At 41.4% G+C, this 23,051-nt stretch overlaps 1 protein-coding gene and 1 pseudogene across 1 annotated transcript; one reads left to right on the top strand and one right to left on the bottom strand.

Annotated features, from left to right (window-relative positions):
* The first annotated feature begins 7,750 nt into the window (after positions 1-7,750).
* LOC127423492 (tyrosine-protein phosphatase non-receptor type 13-like) overlaps positions 7,751-23,051 on the top strand; it is a 77,610-nt pseudogene continuing 62,309 nt past the window's right edge.
* Positions 10,335-10,772, bottom strand: LOC127422876 (uncharacterized). The gene has a single exon (XM_051666683.1). The coding sequence runs from the start codon at positions 10,770-10,772 to the stop codon at positions 10,335-10,337; it is 438 nt and encodes a 145-aa protein (XP_051522643.1).

Below are 23,051 nucleotides of genomic sequence, written 5' to 3'. Positions count from 1 at the left end.
ACCACGGCCACCGAGCCCACGCCCACACCTGCCACGCCCAATGACCCCACGCCCACGCCTGCCACGGCCAACGCCTGCCACGGCCAATGAGCCAACGCCCACGCCTGCCACAGCCAACAGGCTGGAAGCCTCATCCGTCCCAGAGCATGCGTTGCCAGCCTTATCCTTCCCAGAGCCTGCATTGCCAGCCTCGTCCGTCCCAGAGCCTGCACCGCCAAATTCTGCCTCACGGAGGAGGAGGAGGAGAAAGGCTTCTGTTTCCAAGCACATGCAATAGCATGCAAATGCCCATGTTCACGACCACAGAGGTTGTTTCCAAGTCTCTGCCCATGTTCACGACCACAGAGGTCATCTCCGAGTCTCTGCCCATGTTCATGACCACAGAGGTCGTTTCCGAGTCTCTGCCCATGTTCACGACCACAGAGGTCATTTCCGAGTCTCTGCCCATGTTCACGACCGCAGAGGTCGTTCCCGAGTCTCTGTCCATGCCCACAACCACAGAGTTCATTCCCGAGTCTATGTCCATGCCCACAACCACAGAGGTCATTCCTGAGACTCTGCTCTTGTTCGCGACCACTGAGGTTATTTCCCAGTCATCCTGGACTCTTAGTCTCAAGTCTACCACGGTTCCGCCTTCTACGGCTTCGCCCCTCGAGCCTGCCATGGCTCTGCCTTCTACGGCTCCCCTCCTCGAGCCTCCCATGGTTCCGTCTTCCATGGCTTCAACCTTCCAGCCTGCCATGGCTCTGCCTTTCATGGCTTCGCCCCTCGAGCCTCCTACAGCTCTGCCTATCATGGCTCCGCCCTCAGAGTCTTCCATGGCTCTAGTCTCTAGTCTGGGGTCACCACCCAGGCCTCCTGACACTGTTTCAGCTCTGTGGTCATCAACCAGGCCTTCTGATCCAGTCCCTACCCTGAGATGGCCTCCTGGGTCTCCTGGCCAACCACCTGATCTGCTTTGGTCCCCTTGGTCTCATTGCCGTCCGCCTAATTCGCTCTGGTCTTCTGGGTCTCCTGGTAGTCCACCTAATCTGCTCTGGTCCCTTGGTCTCATGGCCATCCGCCTAATCCGCTCTGGTCTTCTGGGTCTCCTGGTCGTCCACCTGATCTGCTCTGGTCTCCTAGGACTCCTGACTGAGGTGGCGGTCATTCCTGCTGCTGACCTGACTGTCACAGCAGCAAAACTCCTCATCGCTCGGAGGAGGAGCAGAAGGGCACCTACTCCTCAGTTGCTGACAACAGCCACAGAGGTCATTCCCCTGTCACTACCGGTGCTCACGGCCACAGAGGTTGTTCCCCTGTCACTGCCAGTGCCCACAACCACGGAGGTTGTTCCCCGTCACTGCCATTGCTCATAACCACGGAGGTCACTCCCTTGCCACTGCCGATGCCCATGGCCATGGAGGCCATTCCCTCTTCCCTGCCAGTGCTCACGGCCTCGGAGGCCATTCTCCAGTTGCAGCTGACAGTTCTCACACCCACGAAGGCCATTCCCCAGTCACAGCCAGTGTTTACGGCCACAGAGGCCGTTCCCCTGCCGCGGCCGACACTCACGCCTGCCACGGTCAACCAGCCAGCGCCCATGCCTGCCACGGTCAACCAGCTAGTTCCTGAAGCCTCGTCCATTTCAGAGCCAGCGCATGCATTCCAGGCCTTCTTGACTCCTGAACCCTCTGAGCCCTCCATGGCTCAGCCCTCTGAGCCCCCTGCAGCTCTGCCTTCTGTGACTTTAGCGGCTTCACCCAGTTCTCTGACTCCTGTCCAGTTTTTGTCACCTGCTGCATGCATTGTGTGGCGTTTGCCTTGTAATGTTTAATCAGGTTTTGTTTAGTGTGAGAATGCATGGCATGGCTTTGTTTGGCATTGCTATGCATTCTCTCATCTTGTTTGTCGGTTGGCATGGGCGTATATTACCTTATTGTCTTGGCCATGTGCGTTCATGCCATTCGGGTGTTTTGTTGTCTGTGACGTGTTCCTACTCATTTTTGTCTGTTATTTCTTTTAGTTTCTAAGTGGCATGGTGAAAAGGGGATCCGCCCCTATTTCTAAGCATTCTGATGTCAATGAGGGATTCGATATAAAACCACGAGGTTCATGGCAGATGCCCTCTCCACTTCTCGTTTGGGTCTCGTCTCTCTCTGGCATCCTCCCGCATTCCCTCATGGTGGCATCATTTGCTTTGTTCCTAAGACTGGAACATAATAGCTTACATGTTACTTTACTTTCATTTATGTGAGCAGATAAGGATTTATATGTATTTATTTTGAGCATGTTTTGTTTAATCAGTGGAGACTAGGGAAGCAGTGGCCCGGAAGATTCACCTGTGTTTTTCCCTTTTCCCCTTTCTTCGGGAGCAAGGTAAGATCTTTTGGAGAACAGGGGTAGTTAGGGGATTTTGTTTTGTTTTGGTTAAGTCTATCTGCTCTCTAAGTTAAACATAGTCATTTTCTAATTTGGTTTAAGTTGTTATTGTTTGTAAATAAAACCAAAAACGTTGGATGTCACAAAATCCAAATTCCAAGCCTCTGTTATTTATCATATGTGTTAGGCCATCCTCTTTAGGTGATTATAAAAGAACGAGCAAAAGGGTTGGCTGTAAAATATTTGGGGGCTCGTCCAGGATATGAGTGGCATTGTTTAATCCTTTGATCTGTCCACGATTTGTTTGTGCATGCGTTATTGTTTAAATGTAACGCAGTTCAGTCACAGTCGTTTGAAGTTGAGTTTGTTTTTGCTCTAGTTAAAATTTGGTCTGCTATTGTCATGCTCTTTAATTCTTGCTTGTTTTTTATTGGCCTTTTCTAACCAGTTCAATTTAGCAGCGTTTACTGCGAATCTGATGCAAGAAGAATTGTTTCATTTTAACAGAGTAGATCTTGTGAAATTGTGGCTTATTATAAAGTGGGATTTCATAGTAATTTATCCAAGCGCGAACTTCAGGTTCTGTTAGTCGATGCTTTATATAAGAGAAAATGTTAGAAAATTAGGACATAGCGGAGGTTAGCTCTGAAGATCTAGCAATGCAAATTTTGCAAGCTCAAGAGCACAAACGAGTTGTGTTGAGGGAGAAAGAGGAATGGGAGCATGAGAAATGAACATGAGAGACATGAACTTGAACTGAAAAAGCTCGAAATTGAACAAGCTTGTCGACTTATAGAGCTGGAATTGAAAGCTCAAGAAAGAGGTATACCAGGTTCTCTTGATTTTGATGCGAGTCGGAACAAGTATTTTCCCCCTTTTAAAGAACAAGAGGTTGACAAATGTTTTGCTCCTTTTGAACGTATTGCAACTAATTTGAAGTGGCCGAAAGAGGTTTGGCCTATGTTATTGCAGTGTGTCTTAGGAAGCATATTCTGCTCTATCAATTGTGGACTCTCTAGATTACGAACAAGTAAAGGTGGCCGTTTTTCAAGTTTATGAATTTGTTCCCAAGGATTACTGCCAAAAATGTCTTATTCATTGCAAGATCTGGAATGATGAATTTGTTAGAGAGAAGGAGTTGATGTTTGATCGGTAGTGAGCTTCATTAAAAGTAAAAACTTTTGAAGAGCTACGCAAATTAATTATTTTAGATGAATTTAAAAACTGTTTACCTGAACATGTTACGACCTATTTAAATGAGCAAAAAGTTCTGAAATGTGCTGCTGCGGCTACTTTAGCTGATGAATGTGTTCTTACACATAAGAACGTCTTTACCTTGACTCAGAAGTCTCCATCTCGCAGTAGCAGTCACAGGTTTTCAAAATGTAGTCCTGATCGGGGTTTGTCTGCTGAGAAGCTGGCAGAAAATTCAGATAAGTCCTTGTCCTCACCCGTTTGTTTCTATTGTAAGAAATGTGGACACATTATTGTGGAGTGCAATGCGCTCAAGAGAAAAAAAGGTGTCCCGAAACCAGTAGGTTTGCCTACGACGTCCTCACCCAGTTGGTTGGACTGGAGATGTTGACTTTCAAAGCTGACACTAGACAAGATCAGTAGTGATGCTAGCTCTCAGAGACCAGTCAAAATTCTTCGTGATACAGGCGCTGCTCAGAGTTTTTTAGTGGAGGGTATAATACCTTTGTCTGATAAAACCTCCATTGGTTCAAGATGGGCTTCGTGAATGTGCCTTTGCAAGAAATTGAACTTGATTCCTCCCTTGTTAAGGGCCGTGTTACTGTGGGTGTGCGGCCGTGTCTTCCCATTTAGGACATTACCTTTATTTTGGGGAATGACTTAGTGGAAGGGAGAGTGTTTTCTAGCCCTGAGGTAATTGATGTCTCTCTTGCTTGTTCTACTCCTGATGAGTTAGCTCAGATGAACCTGGAGGTTTTTCCTTCATGTGCAGTTACTCGCACAATGTCTCAGAAACTGAAGGGACAGAATCACAATAAGTCAGATGGTGAGTGGAATTTTGATTTGAGCGATACATTTTTCACCTCCTCTGATTTTTGTAATGCTAAATGTTCAACTCCAACGCCGATTCAGCCAACAGCATTAAGAAAGGAAAAAGACATTAGGTGGGGCTTGACACATTTCCTTTGACTCCCGAGCAACTTGTTATTGAGCAGAGGAAAGATTTGACCATTTCTTCCCTCTCTGAGAGTGCTGTTCTTGTAGAGGAACTTGAAAATGTATCCCAAGGTACTTTGTTGATGGTGGTGTGTTAATGAGAAAGTGGAGACCCCTGACCGCATCTGCTGAAGATGACTGGCAGGTTGTTAGATAGTAGTTCCGACTATACTTCGATCTGAAATTCTAAGTCTCGCTCATGAAAATCCATATGCAGGTCATTTAGGGGTTAATAAAACTTATGATCGTGTACTCCATCATTTTTTCTGGCCTGGCATGAAGGGCGATGTAGCAAAGTTTTGTAGATGTTGTCATGTCTGTCAGGTAATAGGAAAGCAGAATCAGAGTATACCTCCTATGCAGTTATATCCAATTCCAGCAAATGGTGATCCGTTTGAATGTGTAATCATTGACTGCGTAGGTCCTTTACCTCACACGAAGTCTGGAAATCAGTATTTGTTGATGGTTATGTATACATCCACACAATTTCCTGAGTCAATTCCTCTGAGGAAAATTACTGCACCAGTTATTGTTAAGTCTTTTATCAGGTTTTTTTAGTTGTTTGGCTTACCGCATACTGTTTAAACTGATCAGAGCACGAATTTCATGTCACGTGTGTTCAGACAGGCTCTGGATCAGTTGCACATCCAACATCTTACATCTAGTTGTTGTCATCCAGAAAGCCAAGGAGCACTCGAGCAGCTCCACCAGACTTTGAAGTCGATTCTGCGAGCATACTGTCTGGACTTCCAAAAAGACTGGGACGATGGAGTGCCTATGGTAATGTTTGTGGTAAGAGAGGTCGTGCAAGAGTCTTTTGGTTTTAGTCCTGCTGAGCTGGTGTTCGGACATACAGTCCGTGGTCCATTGAAACTGCTCAAAGACCATTGGTCTATTGATCCGACACCAAATAATATTCTTAATTTTGTCTCAGAGTTTCATTTCAGGTTGCACCGAGCATGCAAGATGACTAAGGAAAATCTAGTGATGACACAACGTTTCGATCACAATGCAAGACTTCGTTGTTTTGTTCCTGGTGATAAAGTACTCATGTTGATGCCCATGTCAGTATCGTCCCTGCAGACCCATTACTATGGTCCTTATCTTGTGGAGAGAAAGGTAAGTGAGCTTGACTATGTGATAGGTACTCCTGACAGAAAGAAAAAGTCCTGGCTTTGTCATTTTAACATGTTTAAACCATATTTTGAGAGAGTGCCAGTTAGGGCTGAATAGAAGTCGGCGACTTTAATTGTTCCCCAGACAGATTTGACCTCGCTTCTCAAAAAGGAGCTGTCTAGTGCTGATCTCTCACTGATGTGAGTGATGGACAGGGGATGTCGCTGTCCATTGCTGAATCTTTGACTGCTATACCTTGCTCTGTTGTTACCGTTACCTGTGTTGTTCCGTCACCTCCTGAGTGGGAGGATGAGCATGTTTATGTGCCTGCTAGGGAATTGGTAGAGGGAAGGCTGAATAATTCGAAAATAATGCAAAATCTTGATTTGTATCTTTCTCATTTGACAGTTGAAGAACGATCTGACCTAATTAATGTAATTCGGTCTCATATAACTTTGATGTTTCTTCTCAGACGTCCCTGGTAGAAAACGATATAGATGTCAGTGATTCTTCGCCGATTAAACAACATGCCTACAGGGTAAGTCCTGAGAAACAAACTCATTTGCAGAAAGAGGTGGCCTTCATGCTCGAAAATAAAATAGCTGAGCCCAGCACTAGTGCCTGGAGTTCACCCTCCCTGCTTGTAAATTAAAAGCAGATAATACAATTTGTTTTTTGCACAGATATTTGTCGTGTTAACGCCATACAAAACCTGACTGTTATCCTTTACCCCTCATGGTAGATTGCGTGGATCATGTTGGGAACCCTGGTTTTGCTACCAAGATCAATATTTTAAAAGGGTAATGGCAGGTACCTCTGTCGATGCGTGCAAAAGACATTTCCACGTTCGTACGCCTGATGATATCCTCCAGTATACCATGATGGCTTTTGGTTTACGTAACACACCTGCAACCTTTCAGAGGTTGGTTAACTGAGTCATCACGGGGATGCATAACTGTGAGTCATATCTAGATGATCTTGTGGTCTATAGCTCGTTCTGGTCGGAACATTTGGAGCAAATTGATGCTCTGTTTGATCAGTTGTCCAGTGCCAACCTTACCGTGAATCTGGCTAAATGCGAATTTGATCAAGCCACGGTAACCTACCTGGGAAAAATCGTAGGTCGTGGGCAAGTTCGGCCCGTTGAGTCTAAGTTAGAGTCTATCATTCAGTTCCCTGTGGCCAGATTGCATCACAATGGGCATGGTGGGATATTACAGACATTTCTGTAAGAACTGTTCTGCAGTTGCCTCACCTCTGACTGATCTTCTTAGTCCAAAGGTCATGTTCAAGTGGACTGAGAACTATCAATTGAGTTTTGAGGGGGTTAAAGCACTTCTCATTAATTCCCCCGTGCTTTCCGCTCCAGATTTTACTACACTGTTTCACCTCGCCGTAGATGCAAGGGTGTTGAGCACCCTGTCTGTTATTTCTCAAAATTTTTTTTATAAACATCAGCGGGGTTACTCCACAATCGAAAAGGAAGCGCTCGCCCTTGTTCTTGCACTACAGCACTTTGAAATGTATATTTGTTCTGTTTCACATCCAGTGGTGGTTTATACAGATCGTAACCCCTTGGTATTTTTACATCGGATGAGAAATAACAATCAACGGTTAATGCGCTGAATCTTGTTTTTACAACCCTTTGATTTGGACATTATTCACATGTGAGGTAAGGAAAACATCATTGCTGACATCCTATCCCAGGTGTAAATATTATGAATAAATTGTTCTGCTTAAGGTGAGTAATCCAACTATACCTACAATTTATTCACTTAAGGGTGAAGGTGTTACGTGTTCCTACTCATATTTGTGTTTCGTATTTTTTGTCTGTTATTTCTTTAAGTTTCTAGGTGGTGTGGTGAAAAGGTGATCCGCCCCTATTTCTGAGCTCTCTGACGTCACAGAGGGATTCAGTATAAAACCACAAGGTTAGTGGAAGATGCCCTCTCCGGCAGCACTCGCTTTGTTCCTAGGACTGGAACATAATAGCTTACATGTTACTTTACTTTCATTTATGCGAGCATATAGGGATTTATATTTATTTATTTTGAGCCCATTTGTTTAACCAGGCAAGGGAAGCAGTGGCCTGGAAGACTCACCTGTGTTTTTCCCTTTTCCCTTTTCTTCGGGAGTGAGGTAAGATCTTTTGAGGAGAACAGGGGTAGTTAGGGGATTTTGTGAGAACACGTGGCTTTGTTTTTTTTTTCTGAATTGCCGCGTGTCTCTCTCTGTCTTGCGTCATGCCCCGCCTCCTTGTTTGCTTATTAGTTAATTTGCCTCACCTGTCCCGTTAACCTGTTTAATTTATCTCCCTATTTTAGCCTCTCCGCTGCTTTAACTATTATCTGAATGTTCTCTGTCCTCCTATAAGTCTGTGCTGTACAGTTAATAACTTCTGCCATGAACAGCAAGAAGCTTTTCTTGTTCACCATCAACATATCCTCTTTAATCCTTACCCCATCCTCATATCTTCATAATTCCTCATTTCCACCTACACTCTCTAACCTTTCCTTTGTTTCCAGCTTGTTCTTCATTTCCACCGCTTTCACCACATCATCATATGACAAGTTATACTTAACACATTGTTGTTGCACTTCAATTGCTTTTTTCCTAACCTCACATCCCCCGTAAGCAACACTATGGGCTCCACCACAGTTACAACACTTAACTCCCACACCACACTTACCATAATCATGTTCACCTCCACACCTAGCACATCTCTTCTTAGCCTTACACACAGCAGCTACATGTCCATACCTCTGGCAATTATAACACCTCATAGGAGACTGCACATATACTTTTACAGGATAACTAACAAATCCTACTTTAATCCTATCCGGCAAACTCCCTCCTTCAAACTTCAACATTACAGAGAAGCTATCAACGTTTTCTATTTACCTGCAGACACCTTGCCTCAACTACCTTGCCTCCCTCTACATTCTTCTTAATCTCTTCCACTGACAGTTCCAATGGGACTCACACCACACACCCATGACTTTTGTCTTACCGGTCTGGAACTCACTACCGCCTTCTTGCACATCATCTTTAATCTCATTACTTTATTCCTTTGCTAATCGTTACTACATGATACCATCAATGCTCCATCCTGAAATACTTTCACATATTTAATCTCTCCAAATAACTTTTTCAGCTCATTCGTCATTGGTATTGGGCTTCCTCCATACAAACTATTTCCTTCCCTAAACTTTAATACCATCCTAAATTCACATCTACTACTACTCATCTCACCCATCCACTCCTTCACTATCCCCTATGCTTCTTACAGAACCTTCCTGATTATATTTCTTTCTTTCCTTTATCCTTTTTTTATTTTACCTCCTCCACCCTCTATATTTATCCAACCTACCTCCATTCCATCCTAATCCTCCAAATCTTCAGTACAACTTTTGGTCTCTGGTCCCACAACAGCTCTATTCATTCAAGGTTTTGTTAAGATTTCAAACAACCCACAAAAATGCAGAGCCCCCAACATGAGCAATTTCTGCTGTTCCCCCAATGTTATGACAGTCTTGCGATGACGCAGTGACGCTTGGGTTGATACTAAACATACTGTGGCAAAAAAGTTATTTTTTAATGGATTGCTTTAACATTTATTATTTAATACTGACCCCCTTAGAGGATAGTGCAGGAATTGTTTTCTGAAATAATTTTGTGTGCCCTCGCAATAAGTTTTGCATCCCCTGCAATATGTTTTGTGTGCCCTCACAATAAATTTACCATGGTTTACTACAGTAACCACATTTTAACCATGATAGGGTTTTACTATGAATATTAAGGTTAAAATATGGTTCCATGTAAAATCATGGTCAATTTACTATTAAATCTTGCAAATCATGTAAAAGTATACTGGGGCTAATGGGTCAATGCGAAGGACACTGTCTGGTCAAGCAGACAATAAAAATGATCCATCAAAAACAGTTAACTGAATAAATGCAAATGGGAAGATGTCTTCTGCTCAAGAGCATTAAATTGGTAAGTGTTTTTGTTGTAAATCTTCATGGAACTTGTTAGTAATGAATGCAGTGGATGTTGAAGGGGCAATTTCATTTAAAGAAAAAAGGTAGCTCTGTTACTGTTTGGAAGGCAACACACGCAGATGGATGGTGAACCCAGATGCGGGAACTACATTGAAATAACAGGTAAGAGAACAGGTGAGAGAAATGATAAATGGACTTAGCTGGTTTCAGAGTAATGTAGTTCATAGTAGAATGTTACTGATTAAGAATAACACTAATGATGAGAGCATGAAGAAGGACGATACTGCCCCCCCGCTTAAAGGGTGACTCCTGGCGCCCGATGATGGATGGAAAGGAGGGCAGGGTCAAGCAGACCAGGAAGGATGATTATGAGGCCAAGGAGGAGTTGGCGGATCATCAGGAGGCCAGGTAGGAGCCTGCGGACAATCAGGAGGCCAGGGAGGAGCCTCCAGGAAGGGAGTGGGGTCTGGAGATTTGGGAGGCAGCTTCAGGAAGGCTACGGGGTCCAGTGGTTTGGGAGGTGGTTCCAGGAAGGCAACTGGCTGAGGATCAGGACACCAGGATGGAACTGGCAGGGGGTCAGGGGGCGGAGCCATAGCTGGTTCAGGGAGTTGAATCTCAGGAAGCGGAGTGGGCGGAGCAGCTGGATGAGCAGGGACTTGTGACTCAGGAGGAGGAGCCAGAGGCGGAGCGGGCAGAGCTGCAGGAGGAGCAGGGATTTGAGTTCCAGGAGGAGGAGCCGGAGGTGGAGCGGGCAGAGGTTTGAGGAGGAGCAGAGGTTTGAGTTTCAGAAGGAGGACCCAGAGGTGGAGTGGGCGGAGCCTCTGGAGGATCAGGGATTTGAGACTCAGGAGGAGGAGCCGGAGGTGGAGCGGGTGGAGCCGTCTTTGGGAGAGTGGATGGGACCGCTGGAGGAGGAGTTTCTGAAAGAGCGGACAGGACCGCTGGAGAAGGGGTCTCTGGGAGAGCGGACAGGACTGCTGGAGGAGACTCTGGAGGAGCGGGCAGAGTCGTGGAAGGCTCAGAGGATGGAGTTGTGGAAGACCCAGAGGGCAGAGTCGCCAGGGTCAGGAGCACTGTCAGCGACTGGGAAACAGCCTCCATGGTCGTGGGCACTGGCAGTGACAGGGAAACGGCCTTCGTGGTCGTGGGCACTGGCTGTGGCAGGGAAACAACCTCTGTGGTTGTAAACACAGACAATGACAGGGAACGGCCTCCATGGCATTGGGCACTGGCAGTGACAGGGGAACGACCTCCATGGTCATAAGCACAGGCAGTGATAGGGGAACGAACTCCGTGGTCATGAGCACAGGCAGTGACAGGGGAACGACCTCCGTGGTCGTGAGGACAGGCAGTGATAGGGGAGTGACTTCTGTGGTCGTTAGCACAGGCAGTGATAGGGGAGTGACCTCCATGGTCGTGAGCACAGGCAGTGACAGGGGAACAACCTCCGTGGTCATGAACACAGGCTGCGACTGGGGAACAATCTCCATGGTCGTGAGCACTGGCAGTGACTGGGGAGTAGGAGCCCTTATTCTCCTCCTTTTCTGGATAGCCATGAGCACCGCTGTGGGAGGCTCGGAAGGCGGAGCCGTGGGAGGCTCGATGAAGGAAGACGGAGCTGTGGGAGGCTCAGTGAAAGAAGACGGAGCTGTGGGAAGCTTGCAACGCTAGTTCTGGGATGGACAAGGCTTGCAATGCTAGCTCTGGGATGAATGGGGCTTCAAGAACTAGCTTGTTGACCGTGGCAGGCATGGGTGTTGGCTCGTTGACCGTGGCAGGCTTGGCCGTTGGCTTGTTGACCGTGGCAAGCATGGGCGTCGGCTCGTAGAACCCCTCCAAGGGAACTGCAGCATCGTGGGACCACATTGGTAGCTCAAAGACCTCCCAAAAGTGGGTGATGAAGGCATCAAAGGATTGAGATACTTTATCTCCTTGCCTCCAGATCATGGACCCGCACATCAAGGCTTCTCCGGTCAAACGGGATATGATATAGGCGATCATCGCTCGCTCAGTGGGAAAACTGTGTGGAGAACTCTGTAACAGGAGTAAACATTGGAGGAGGAATCCATAGTGTTCCTCTATGGAACCGGAAAAGTCAGTCAGAGTGGCCAGTGAATTGTGAAGAAGTTGACCCAGAGGGTCAGGAGAGGAGTTAACAGAGTAAGCCACTGTAGTACTGGTAGCACTGACCGATGATAGAGAGGTGATTACAAGAACTCTCACTATGGGGTCCAGTGCATGTTGAATCCGATGAATGACAACCCCAAAAGGCTGCATCTCCATAGCAAGTAAACACTGAAGTAGAAAGCCATTGCAATCCTCCACAGAACCAGCGTAGGGCGCTGGGGAGACCAAAGGACTGGCTGAACTCACCGAGGCAGAGGCAGAAGAAGTGGCAGCAGGAAGTGGAGCGGAAGCGGTTGTTGAGTATCGATAGATTCTCGTGGGTTGGTAATGTTTGAGTTTGAAGTGGATGCTGGCGAAGTGTTGATGAGAGCTAGACAATACCGGTTAACCCCTGTTTCAATATCATCCGGGTAGAGATGAAGATTCACTCCTGCTGGGTCCATAATTGCAGTTTAGACTTCTGTTAGGAAGGCAACACACGCAGATGGATAAATGGACTTAAGCTGGTTTTAGAGTAATGTAGTTCGTGGTAGATAGTTACTGATGAAGAATAACACTAATGATGTGAGCATGAAGAAGGATGATACTGCTCTGGAAGAGCAGTGAGTTTTGTGTGTTCCAAAGGGAGACTAAACCATGATTTTGTGGCTGTGATGGGTATTTGAGCTGTCCTTGATTACTGTGGTAACTGTGTACAGGTGCAGGTGATTAGAAGTCTGGGGAGGTGCTTCTGGGCAATGTAGTTTTGTGGGGAGAGTGACAGACAGAGACTGGGGAGAGCATGACAGTTATGCTTCTCTTTTGTCTACTTCAGTGTCGTCTAAAGGCCAAAGTATGCTTGATGCAAATTTCGTCATCAGCACAGTCTGCATGGACTGACCGCGAAACGCGGACATGCCTTGTCTGTGTCATGAGTCCCTCTTTTACTTTTCAACTCCTCCCCTCCAACCAACCAGTGGTACAAGGTATGTAAATGGCCACTTTTCATGATCAAATCAAATCCTGATGGATTATGAATCAGGAAAATCCACATCCTACATTTTTTCTTGTTTCACTCTGAAACATGTCAGATTACGGAAGTTAAATGGGTTGCGAAGGACATTTCACGTTGACTTTAAGAGTAATAAATCTTTATGGTAACACTTTACAATAAGGTTCCATTCGTTAACATTAGTTAATGCATTAGGTACCATGAACTAGCAATGAACAATATATGTTTTACAGCATATACTAAGCTTTGTTATTGCTAGTTAATAAAATACTATTGCTCTTTGTTAGTTTGTGTTAGTTTATAGTGCATTAACTAATGTTAACATATACAAGTTTTATTGTTAGAAATGTATTAGTATATTTTAAAATTAACATTAATCAAGATTAATAAATGCTGTAAAAGTATTGTTTAATGTTAGTTTGTGTTAACTGATGTTGTTAACTAATATTAACAAATGGAACCTTATTGTAAAATGTTACCAACTTGATTAAAAATATATATTTATTATAAAATAAAAGTCATAAAAATGTATTACAGATATTGCTATTTATTGTTTTATATTTTCATACACATTGTTTTAAGCATATATTTAGTAAACAATACATAAAACTAAAGACATCAGTTGGGCTTTGAAAGTATTTTACCTGAAACATGTTTTACAATAAGTCAATCTTATTTAATCAATGAATTAATTTGAACTATTCCATTTAAGTATACAGTAGCTTGGGTGTTCAAACTGTCCCAAATGGGGATGGCAATATCGCTTGAAGTTTTGACTTTTTTTGCTGCTCAGATCCAAGGATTCTGGCAGTTGGGGTCTAATTATGGTTGAATTCTGGGGACTCAGGATAAGTTGTGGATGAGTTTTCCCACTGGTAAATTAGTTTTAAGCCAATATTTGGTTAGAATTCAATGCAGAATCCCAACCAAGTTTGCAGGCGAAGCAGAGATGTTTTTTTTTTCCTTTTTATTTTTTTTTTTCTGGTATTCAGGCTTACAATAAATATTTAACAGATTTGAAACAGATTTTTTTAATCACATACAGTATACTGTAGCTTAAAACATTCTCATAATGCATTATGTGAATGCATAATGGAATATATTGCACAGTGGTGAAATATATAGAGTCACACCTCTTCTATTGAGTCAGATTAGTGAAGTGCTGGTGGGGAGTTTGGTCACACTGATTGGTCACCCATTGACCTGTCAAACCTTTGCTCTAATCCAATTGTGTTCTTATGGCTGAACTCTAAGAATAGGATTAATTAGCCAAAATGCAGCAGTGACAACATTTAATCATGGTATCAGGAAATGGAGGAAATCTTCACGAATAATAACGGTGAAGTTGGAAAAATTTATCATAACAAAAGTAGTGCTGTTGTCGGTATGTAAGCAAGAGCCACAGAGTAAAATGCTTTCGAGGTTTATAATTGAGTAGAAGAGACCTGGGGGAAAACACTGCGCATATCGAATGTAGAAAGGTAAATATCCTTTGTAACTTCTCTTTGTGCCTTAATAGTGATAACAGTTTCATAAATACAGTGTCCTAATGCTATTATTCACAAATGTGGAAAGCACAGTTGTAGTGGCAGACAAAAAACCATTGTGTTTCAAATGATGAAGTAGTTTGGAATGGGACGGGCACATTCTCTATTTATTGGCAGCTGTATTTGGTGCATTAGTGATTGTGAAGTGTAACATTTGTTACAATATACTTACATTATGGTCACAAATGACTAAGATCTTTTAGCAAGCCCCCTTTTAAAACTTTTTGAAACACTCTGCCACATAAATTTCACTATACCATTTAAGCAAATGCAAAAATTACGCATACAATGTAAAGGCGATTATAGGATTTTGGCCTGCTTATTCATAGCAGTTATAATATCCACTGTCTGTGAAAGTTTTCTATTTGATTCTCAAATAGACAACTTTCACTCTTGCACAAAGACTGGATACATCATACACCCTGCACAACACACACATAATTACTCTTAAACAACATCTAATACAGTTCAGTCATAATAGGTAATAGCGATTTCTTAGGCTTATTAGCCTTGATATCACCTTTTGTGCAGTTGTACCCAGACAGCTGCATACTGTTAAGAATCACAACATAAACATTAATTTTGGTGATGTAAGGCACGAGTGAGGCTGTGAAAATCAGAATAGTAATGACATGTTTGTACTCAAGGATTCAAGTGAGGGCAAGTGACAGCATTAAAGGACAAATATCAAGGTAATCCTTTATGACATTTAACTGGTGACTAAGAGTTTGCAGATACATTTGGGTTCATGCAATGACAAATAAATTCCAATCTTTGTATCTAATTTATATATGAAAATGATTAAAAGTAATATTGAAAATATTTGGAACAGATATTTGTAAGCCAGTTTGTATGATAAGTGCCCCAGTTCTTGATAAATAGGTCGAAATTTATTTAAGCCTGCTAGTGTTTTACTGGAAAAATGTACTGCCCCTTAGTTCTTCTGAAATGAATTGTCAAATATTTATAACATATCAAATACATTGTCTACCAACAACTTCCTGTCATTTATGCACCTTTCTGGTGCTTTTAGCTTAGTTGTAAGAGAAGGAAATAATACAGACTCATTAGAGCAAATCCACCAGGCTCTCTCAAAGCCAATTACTTAGGGAAAAGACATGCTTGTTTGGAAGTGTGTGAAAGCTTGTAGGTGGTCAACATGTGGTAGTGCTGTTAGGCTCTTAAGGGCCATTTTCTCAATTTTACCCTTGTGGTAATTAAAGAGGAAAGCTAGAAACAGAGTACTTTTGCTCTGTCTGCTTTTTTTTAACACCTGATTCACTAAAGGAATGATTCAAATCAGGAAACGGTGAAACAAGGACCGAAGACCAGAGCTGAATGGCTGAATTTGCATGGTGCAACTTCCCATCTTGCAAGCCAGTTCTGAGTGCTAGATTGTGGAAGAGGCAGCAGACTACCACAATCTGCCTATACTATGCTGAGACTGTACAGCATCGCTCTACCACTGCAGTTCAGGCACCTGAACACTTTAAAGTGGACTTGACTGCACAGCACATACAGATATCTGCCTGGTTATAACGCTTTTCCCCATCATTTGATGAATTCCTGCCATGATCGCTAGAACATCTCTGTGTAATAAAATTCTGTTTACAGCCTGCTTTCCGTGGGTGGTAATAGTGCAACATTAATTGCACCAGGCAAATAGTACTGACTTTTGTGAATAAGATGCAATCTGTAATACGCCAATGTGTTTTAAGAGAACACTCTTGAATGATTTTTTGAGATACTGTACTTTGGCATGTTGTCATAGTAGATAGGGTAAACTGTCACAGTGGAACCTGCCATTAATCCACTGGCATAGGTTTTATGTCAATATTGGGTAGAGAATTTTCTTTTTTGTTTATTTTGGAGGGTATAATTCACAAAAATAATTCTAATATAAGAGGGTTTTATATGAAAGCCCGTCATGTCCATGGTTTATAATTTATTTTCTTGTGATCACAACTTAATTTTCTCATGATCTCAACATAACAAAAGTTGTTTTCTCATGATCATGACATAATTTTCTTAAGATCACAACATAACCAAAGTTGTTTTCACAAGATCACAACTACTGTGCAAATTACTGCAAAATCATTGCGGATATATCATTCAGTGTGGCAGTGTCAGGGGAGCCGGAGCACATCACATGTCCCTTTAATCAAGGCCTTATAGCAACTGAAATAGCTTTGTGCCTTGCTGGAGAAAATATACACATAATTGTGTTCGTCACCTGGGAAGACGGTTAGTTAGACATCGGCTTTATTACAACATTATTATGTAACTACATCGCTGGCCAGCTATGAGGTCCTGGGAGACTCCATGGTAATAATGTGACATTCGGCACCAAAGATTCAAAGCTTGTGTTGAAAAAAAACAAAAACACCTTCACTTTGAGCTTCAGTCGTTTTGGTAAAAAATTTGATATGTGATGTTCGAAGATTTTTTCGCCTTGACTGCTTCGATAAATGGTTAAAAAAGCGCAAACCCAGTACAAGTTTGAACCCAATACAGTCACATAAGCACATTTCACTCCCCTTTTAATAAAAACCCATTTCTGATGAAAGCCCTATTGCTTCAGAAAGCTTCATTTTCCCATCACTACTCCATGGATACCAGATGATGACTGAGAGATGCATGTCAGCAGGCTTGTGAGTCACTAGATAAAACTGAGATAAAATCAATTTCCTTGACCTAGAGAAGCCTATACTGTTGCGATAAACGGGAGATGAAGATACTATGCCTGTGATGTTATGAGCTGCTCCAGGTGCGAAAAGGTGTTTTCTTGCAAGAACTTTAAGTTGAAATCACGAGAACACAAGACAAATTTTATTAAACGAGAAAACAAAATTTGTTATGTTGAGATCACTAGAAAATTAAGGCTACATCCACATTAATCCAAATACATTTGAAAACAGCTTTGGGTTGAATGGATCACATGACTACATCACATGAAAACAAATACAAGATCGTTTTCAGATAGCACAGTTTTCCCTGTCCACACTACAAGCAAAGACAGCATTTTCAAAGTTATCCATTTGAGAGAGTGTTTTCGAAAAGCGCTGTTTTCACTGTCAAAAATGCTGTCTCATTGTTGACGGAAGGTCAAAACGTAGAGAAAAAGATGCGATTTCAAATACATGGACATGGCCTAAGACATGATCACAAGAAAACAAGACAGAAAAAAACTAAAAAAAAAAAAATAAAAAAAAATGAACCAAGGGAAAAATGGGCTTCTGTAGTTTTAAACTAGGTGTTTGAAACCAACATACAAAACCATTGCTAGAGAAAACACACATTTGTGTAATTGGACTTTTGACTCAAAACATTATACTTACTGAGATATAGCCCTTGTGACAACTTTCTTGTGTGACAGCTTGCCCCAGTCTCCTCTTTGCGTCTGAGAATTTAGTCCTACAGTCCTACTTCACTCTTGTTGGTTATATATAAGTTTATATGTGTACACATACACATTATACTGAATGTGTGTGTAGCCCATGGTTTGCAGAATGAGCACATTTGTGACCCTGGCAGAGGTACTGGAGTCACGGGGAGTGCCTCTGGAGGAGGATGAGGTCTGGGCTCTCCTCCTGGGTGCAGCAGAAGCATTGATAGACATCTCCAGTAAAGGTACAGTAACTTCAGTACATATTGTATGTCCTTATCCTTCATTCCCAACAAAAGATGTCCCCTTCAAAAATTTTGGAATGTCCTGATGTATGACACCGTCTATCTCTCCCTCTCAGATCCTGGAAACATGTGCTGTGTCATCAGCCCTGGTTCCATGCTCCTTTCCACAAGAGGCAGCATTGCCTTCAAGACTTGCAGTCGTTCTGAAGATGTGGGCTCATTTACTTCCCAAGAAATGTCACACAGCAACTCTTCCACCAGGAGGCAGGCCACAGAGAAGGTGAGTTGACCCACAATTATGGTAGACTTTTTCCTGGCAGTCCTTCCTGTGAAGAAGATTAATGGGGTGGACTTGAAGGTTAAATGAATGGGTGGTAAGTGTCTTAAGAAGGTGAGCTTTCAAAGCTTGGTTATGCCAACAACAAATAAAAGTCCTTTAACGAGCATAACAAGAGATAATGTTTGAAATTTACACAATTTAGCTTATGTTTGCTCTTGTTTTAGATGGTGGTGTACTCACTAGGTATGACACTCTATTGGACAGTGGATTATCAACTTCCACAAAATCAGGTGGGTTCTTCTTTAATTAATCTTAAAGTTGTATTGATCTCTATTTTACATCTTTAAGTCTTTTCACAATCCAATAAAGTCTCAAAGGATACAATCATGTCTAAATATATAAATCACTTATTGCAACTCTTCTGCCACTAGTCTGTCCAGCTTTGTGACAATCTGAACAGCCTTCTACTAAGCATGTGTGAGGACGTGGCTTTCAAACGGGTGAACTTACTTACAGTGATGGAGACGTGTGAGCAACATCATAAGAATGCTCTCCTTCCCCGACCAGAGAGAGTCATCAGGCAGATGGTAGAGGATGTACTACAGGTAAAATTAAAAATGAATATAACAAAGTTGTAGTTTTCTTGTTTAGAACTTATTTGATGGTAGAAATTATAATGCACAGACATCAGATCTGACCTCGTTCCACTAGATTCCCACCTAGCATTGAAACTAATACAACAATGTAACAGGTTAATTAAAAGATCCAGCGCTATGCTGGATATCTCAAATGCAGTATTTAAAATATTTTTGTGCTTTTAATCAATGGTTAGCAGACTGCTTTAGGTTTCGTTGCTGGATTACATATAACAATTTTATGTTTAATTTTACCTTAATTATCATATATCATATACCATTATTATCATAATTCCTCAAAAAACACATGCTAATCACTGTTTTTATTTTATTTTTTTAGGTGGAAAACCCCCCAAATGATGCTGCTCATCTCACAGACCGAAGCCAGATGGTTAGAGAAAGACTTCGAGGCATGTTTCACACAACCCATGTTTTTGAAATAAGCTCATAAAGTTAAAATAAAAATACATTTAATATATTTTTTTTTAAAAGCCTGTTCTTATGCCTTAGGTGCTTCATGTCAGAACTCTTTTTGGCCACTTAAAGGGAACAGCACACCATCACAAGCAGATTTTAGGAGGTGAATAGCACTGATGTGATCCATTTATATTTGTGTAATGCTTGCACGTTTAAAGCATTGGTTCTCAACTGGTTTTGCTTCAGGACCCAGATTTTACCCAGCACAGTAATACAATTGTAAAAAGTAAACATTGTCATCTGTAGAATCAAACACTGTAATTGAGTAAAATAACAATGGCATAGGCTGAACAGGAAATATTGACACTTTTTGTACAGTAAATGCATAAAAAAGCATTTAAAAGCAAACAGAAGGGTGATTTGTTTTGCACCAAAACACAATAGACCCCATTTACACCTGGTATTAAGATTCGATCACATGTGGTCAGACCATAATTTCAGGTGCAGGGGCACCTTATTGAAACCCGTACAACATTTTTTTTTTTCATTAAAAGTTATTATTATTAATAAACGTCTGTCTGTCCAGGACCCTTAGAAACGTCCTAACGCCCCTGGTCAGGTGAGACACATCACTGTTTACACCTGGCCACACAAATGCATCTCATATGACCACTTGTGTTCAGATTTCGAGGAGAGAGTATCTGATTTCATGACAACCAGTGTTGGGTGTAATCCAATTACAAAGTAATTAGTTACTGTGATATAATTACTTTTTAGTAAAAAAAAGTAGTGTAATGCATTACATTCTAAATACTTGTAATCAGATTACAGTTACTGACTTTCAATTAATTTAATTACTTTTAAGAACATTATAGGGTTATGCTTATTTCTAATAAATATTCATGTGGAATACATGAATTATGGCCCCGTAAAGAGTCATTGAAGGAGAAATGTGAGGTGCTGAGTGCATGACTTGTGTGTAACAACGAACAAGAAAGAAATATAGACATTATTTGGAATTTGTTGAGCGGAAAAGTGTTTTAGAAAGTAACTTAAAAGTAAAGTAATTAGTAATTTTTAGTGGATTACTATTCTTAAGTAACTTGACGACATATAGTACATCAGTCCCTATGTAAGTGTGTTACTGCATGACAATAAACTGCAAAAAAATGTCATAAAAGAAAGTGAAAAATCTGTTTCTCCCAGATGCAGTTTAATCTATTCACAAACACAACATTTTGAGCAGAATTATTTGTATTTTATTGGATTACCTATATTAACTGAGCATGAGATGAATATGCTTCTCATCTGTGTCAGTGCATGTGTATATCAGACACACTGAAAAAGTTATGTGAAGTTCCCATGCATATTTATGTATGCACTTTTCAAATTGTAGGATTGGATGGTTATTTCCTTTTAAAAACTAGAGTTTAAAACTCTAGTGTGGTCACATGCGTTTTTGACTACCTCTGTATCAGGATTTCCATTCGATTTCCATTACCGGTTTTTGACCGCTTCTTTGACACAATATCCAGTGAAATTATTAACACAAAGCGTCAGAAACGCCTTCAGTTGATGGCCACAAGTATACAGCATGAGTCCAGCACAATGATGACAACGCTTCGCTGCCACGGAATTTTAAACATTCCTGATGGCTTGCGAATTCCTAATCCACGACGGGTTGTATCCCGCACACTGGCAAAAGCAGCCCGCATTATTCCCGCCTCACATGGCCGTAGCGAGAAGCTTCTCACTTCAAAATCGCATTAAAACAGCCTTACGTTGCCGTCTTCTAGAAGAGAAGGACACCATGACTGGACACATTTAGAAGGACGGTGCACACATATGGCTTCATGTGCTGTGTAAAATAGGAGGAAACAGTCATAAAAATAAAGATAAAGAAATTAGCCAAGATGAGAAATTATATGATATAACGATTTTTATTATTTTAATCATTCTTTGTGAATGAAAAGATATGTGGAATATCGCAGTTTAGCTTTTTGCTTTGCTCTCTGCTTATGTTTTGAATTATTTTTTTTAAATTAGACTATTTCTGTGACTGCTGTTTTTTGTTTTCTTTTTTATGGAAAAGCAGCTATAATAAACAAATGTTTGTTGATCATTTTACCTGATTGTGTCATTATTATATAGCAAATTATTCTTGTGGTACCCCACGTACATGTGTGGAGGTTGTATTTTGGCTTTGCTGTAAGCAACAAATAATTTAATTTAAACCGACTGATCTAAATTCAGGACACTCTGGGCTGTCAGTAAAGGGTTAAACTTTCGTTGTACGGAGTCATGTGACAAAACAACATGGCGCCAATCACAATGGAGTTTGTCTTTGGGAGAAATGCCAACAAAACTACATCTGGTATAAGAAACCTAATCACGTTTTTATATTGATTTTATATTTATATATTTATATTTATAGTCTCTAGTTTCATCTGATATGCCATTTGTAAAATTTGAGCTATTTATCGCGAAACGCCACGCTGCTAAACACAATGTACACTATAGTGGACAATAGCACTAGGTTTTCATTAGAAATCCTTTATTTGCATCTATGCATTTTAACACTGAGAAAATAAATTTGCTTTCAGAGGCTTTATATGGAGTTAGGATGAAAATACGGTGCATTTCGAACTGTTCTGAGACCAGTGCAGACAGACAGCGCACTGAAGGCTAAGTCATTCACTAAATAGGGAGCAAGGGAGCTTCCTATAGATTGCCTATGAAGCCAAGTGAATTAAATCCAAACTTCCTATCAAAAGTTCAGTTTCAGGCTGCAGATCATGTTTGGACGACTCAACATGACAGATATGTGACAATGGTAATCAGTATTTAGATTCAGAATTTATAATGTAATTTTATTTTAACATAGTTGGCAGTGATTGGACGATGCTGGTGATTACTTGTATCAGAATAAATTATGCAAATTTCTGATTGGTAAAATGCTTCAGCACTGGCTATCACAATTTTTGTTTGACAGTGCAAAGAGAACATTGAGATTTTGTTGCCCAAGCAGAAAAAACATTGAAACATAAAAGTAACATAAAGTCAAATCATTTTTATTTGTATAATTTTTTTATTTGTGCTTTCTATTGTCTCAAGAAATGTGTTTTATAATCATTATCATATTTTTATTTTATTTTTTTATCCAGTCACCAAATGTTTTGAACCCCATGATCGGATTACCTGTAACACATCTTAATACCAGGTGTTAACGGGGTCATAGAGTGAATGAATGGTCTTTGACACCAACAACAAAAGCCTTACTTTGCTATTCTAACTATGCATGGTTATATTGTTAGTTGCATTTTATTATGTGCGTTTAGCATTGTTTTTCCACATGCTGTTAAATTTAGATCTAATCTCACTGCTCTTTCTCTTCCAGAAGTTGTCACATTTCACAGCAGAGAAGCTGTAACAGCACATGGCTGACCTGAAGTCCTTGTCTTGACAGGCGTCGCTTGTTCAACTCGAGGCCGAATCAGTTATTTGGCTCCTCACTTAGCCTTAATGAAAGGAAAATAAAGGTAAGGTAAATTACATTTCCTATACCTTTAATACCTTTTTTTATGAACAAAAATGCCAAAATGATGTACCTTTCTATCTCTTTGTATTTCTCTTTTCTTGGTTTATACTTATACTCTTAGAAGTATGGCCCAGAGTTCATCAGAATGTTGGAGGAGCCTCTCATCGTTTTAGAGCTGCCTAATTCCATTGTGGTCAGTTCAGTACCCCTTAAAT

This window comes from Myxocyprinus asiaticus, chromosome 32 (genome assembly GCF_019703515.2).
Source record: "Myxocyprinus asiaticus isolate MX2 ecotype Aquarium Trade chromosome 32, UBuf_Myxa_2, whole genome shotgun sequence".
Classification (NCBI taxonomy): domain Eukaryota; kingdom Metazoa; phylum Chordata; class Actinopteri; order Cypriniformes; family Catostomidae; genus Myxocyprinus; species Myxocyprinus asiaticus.
Note: the sequence above shows the minus strand (reverse complement) of the source record. Positions and strands in the feature narration are given on the sequence as shown.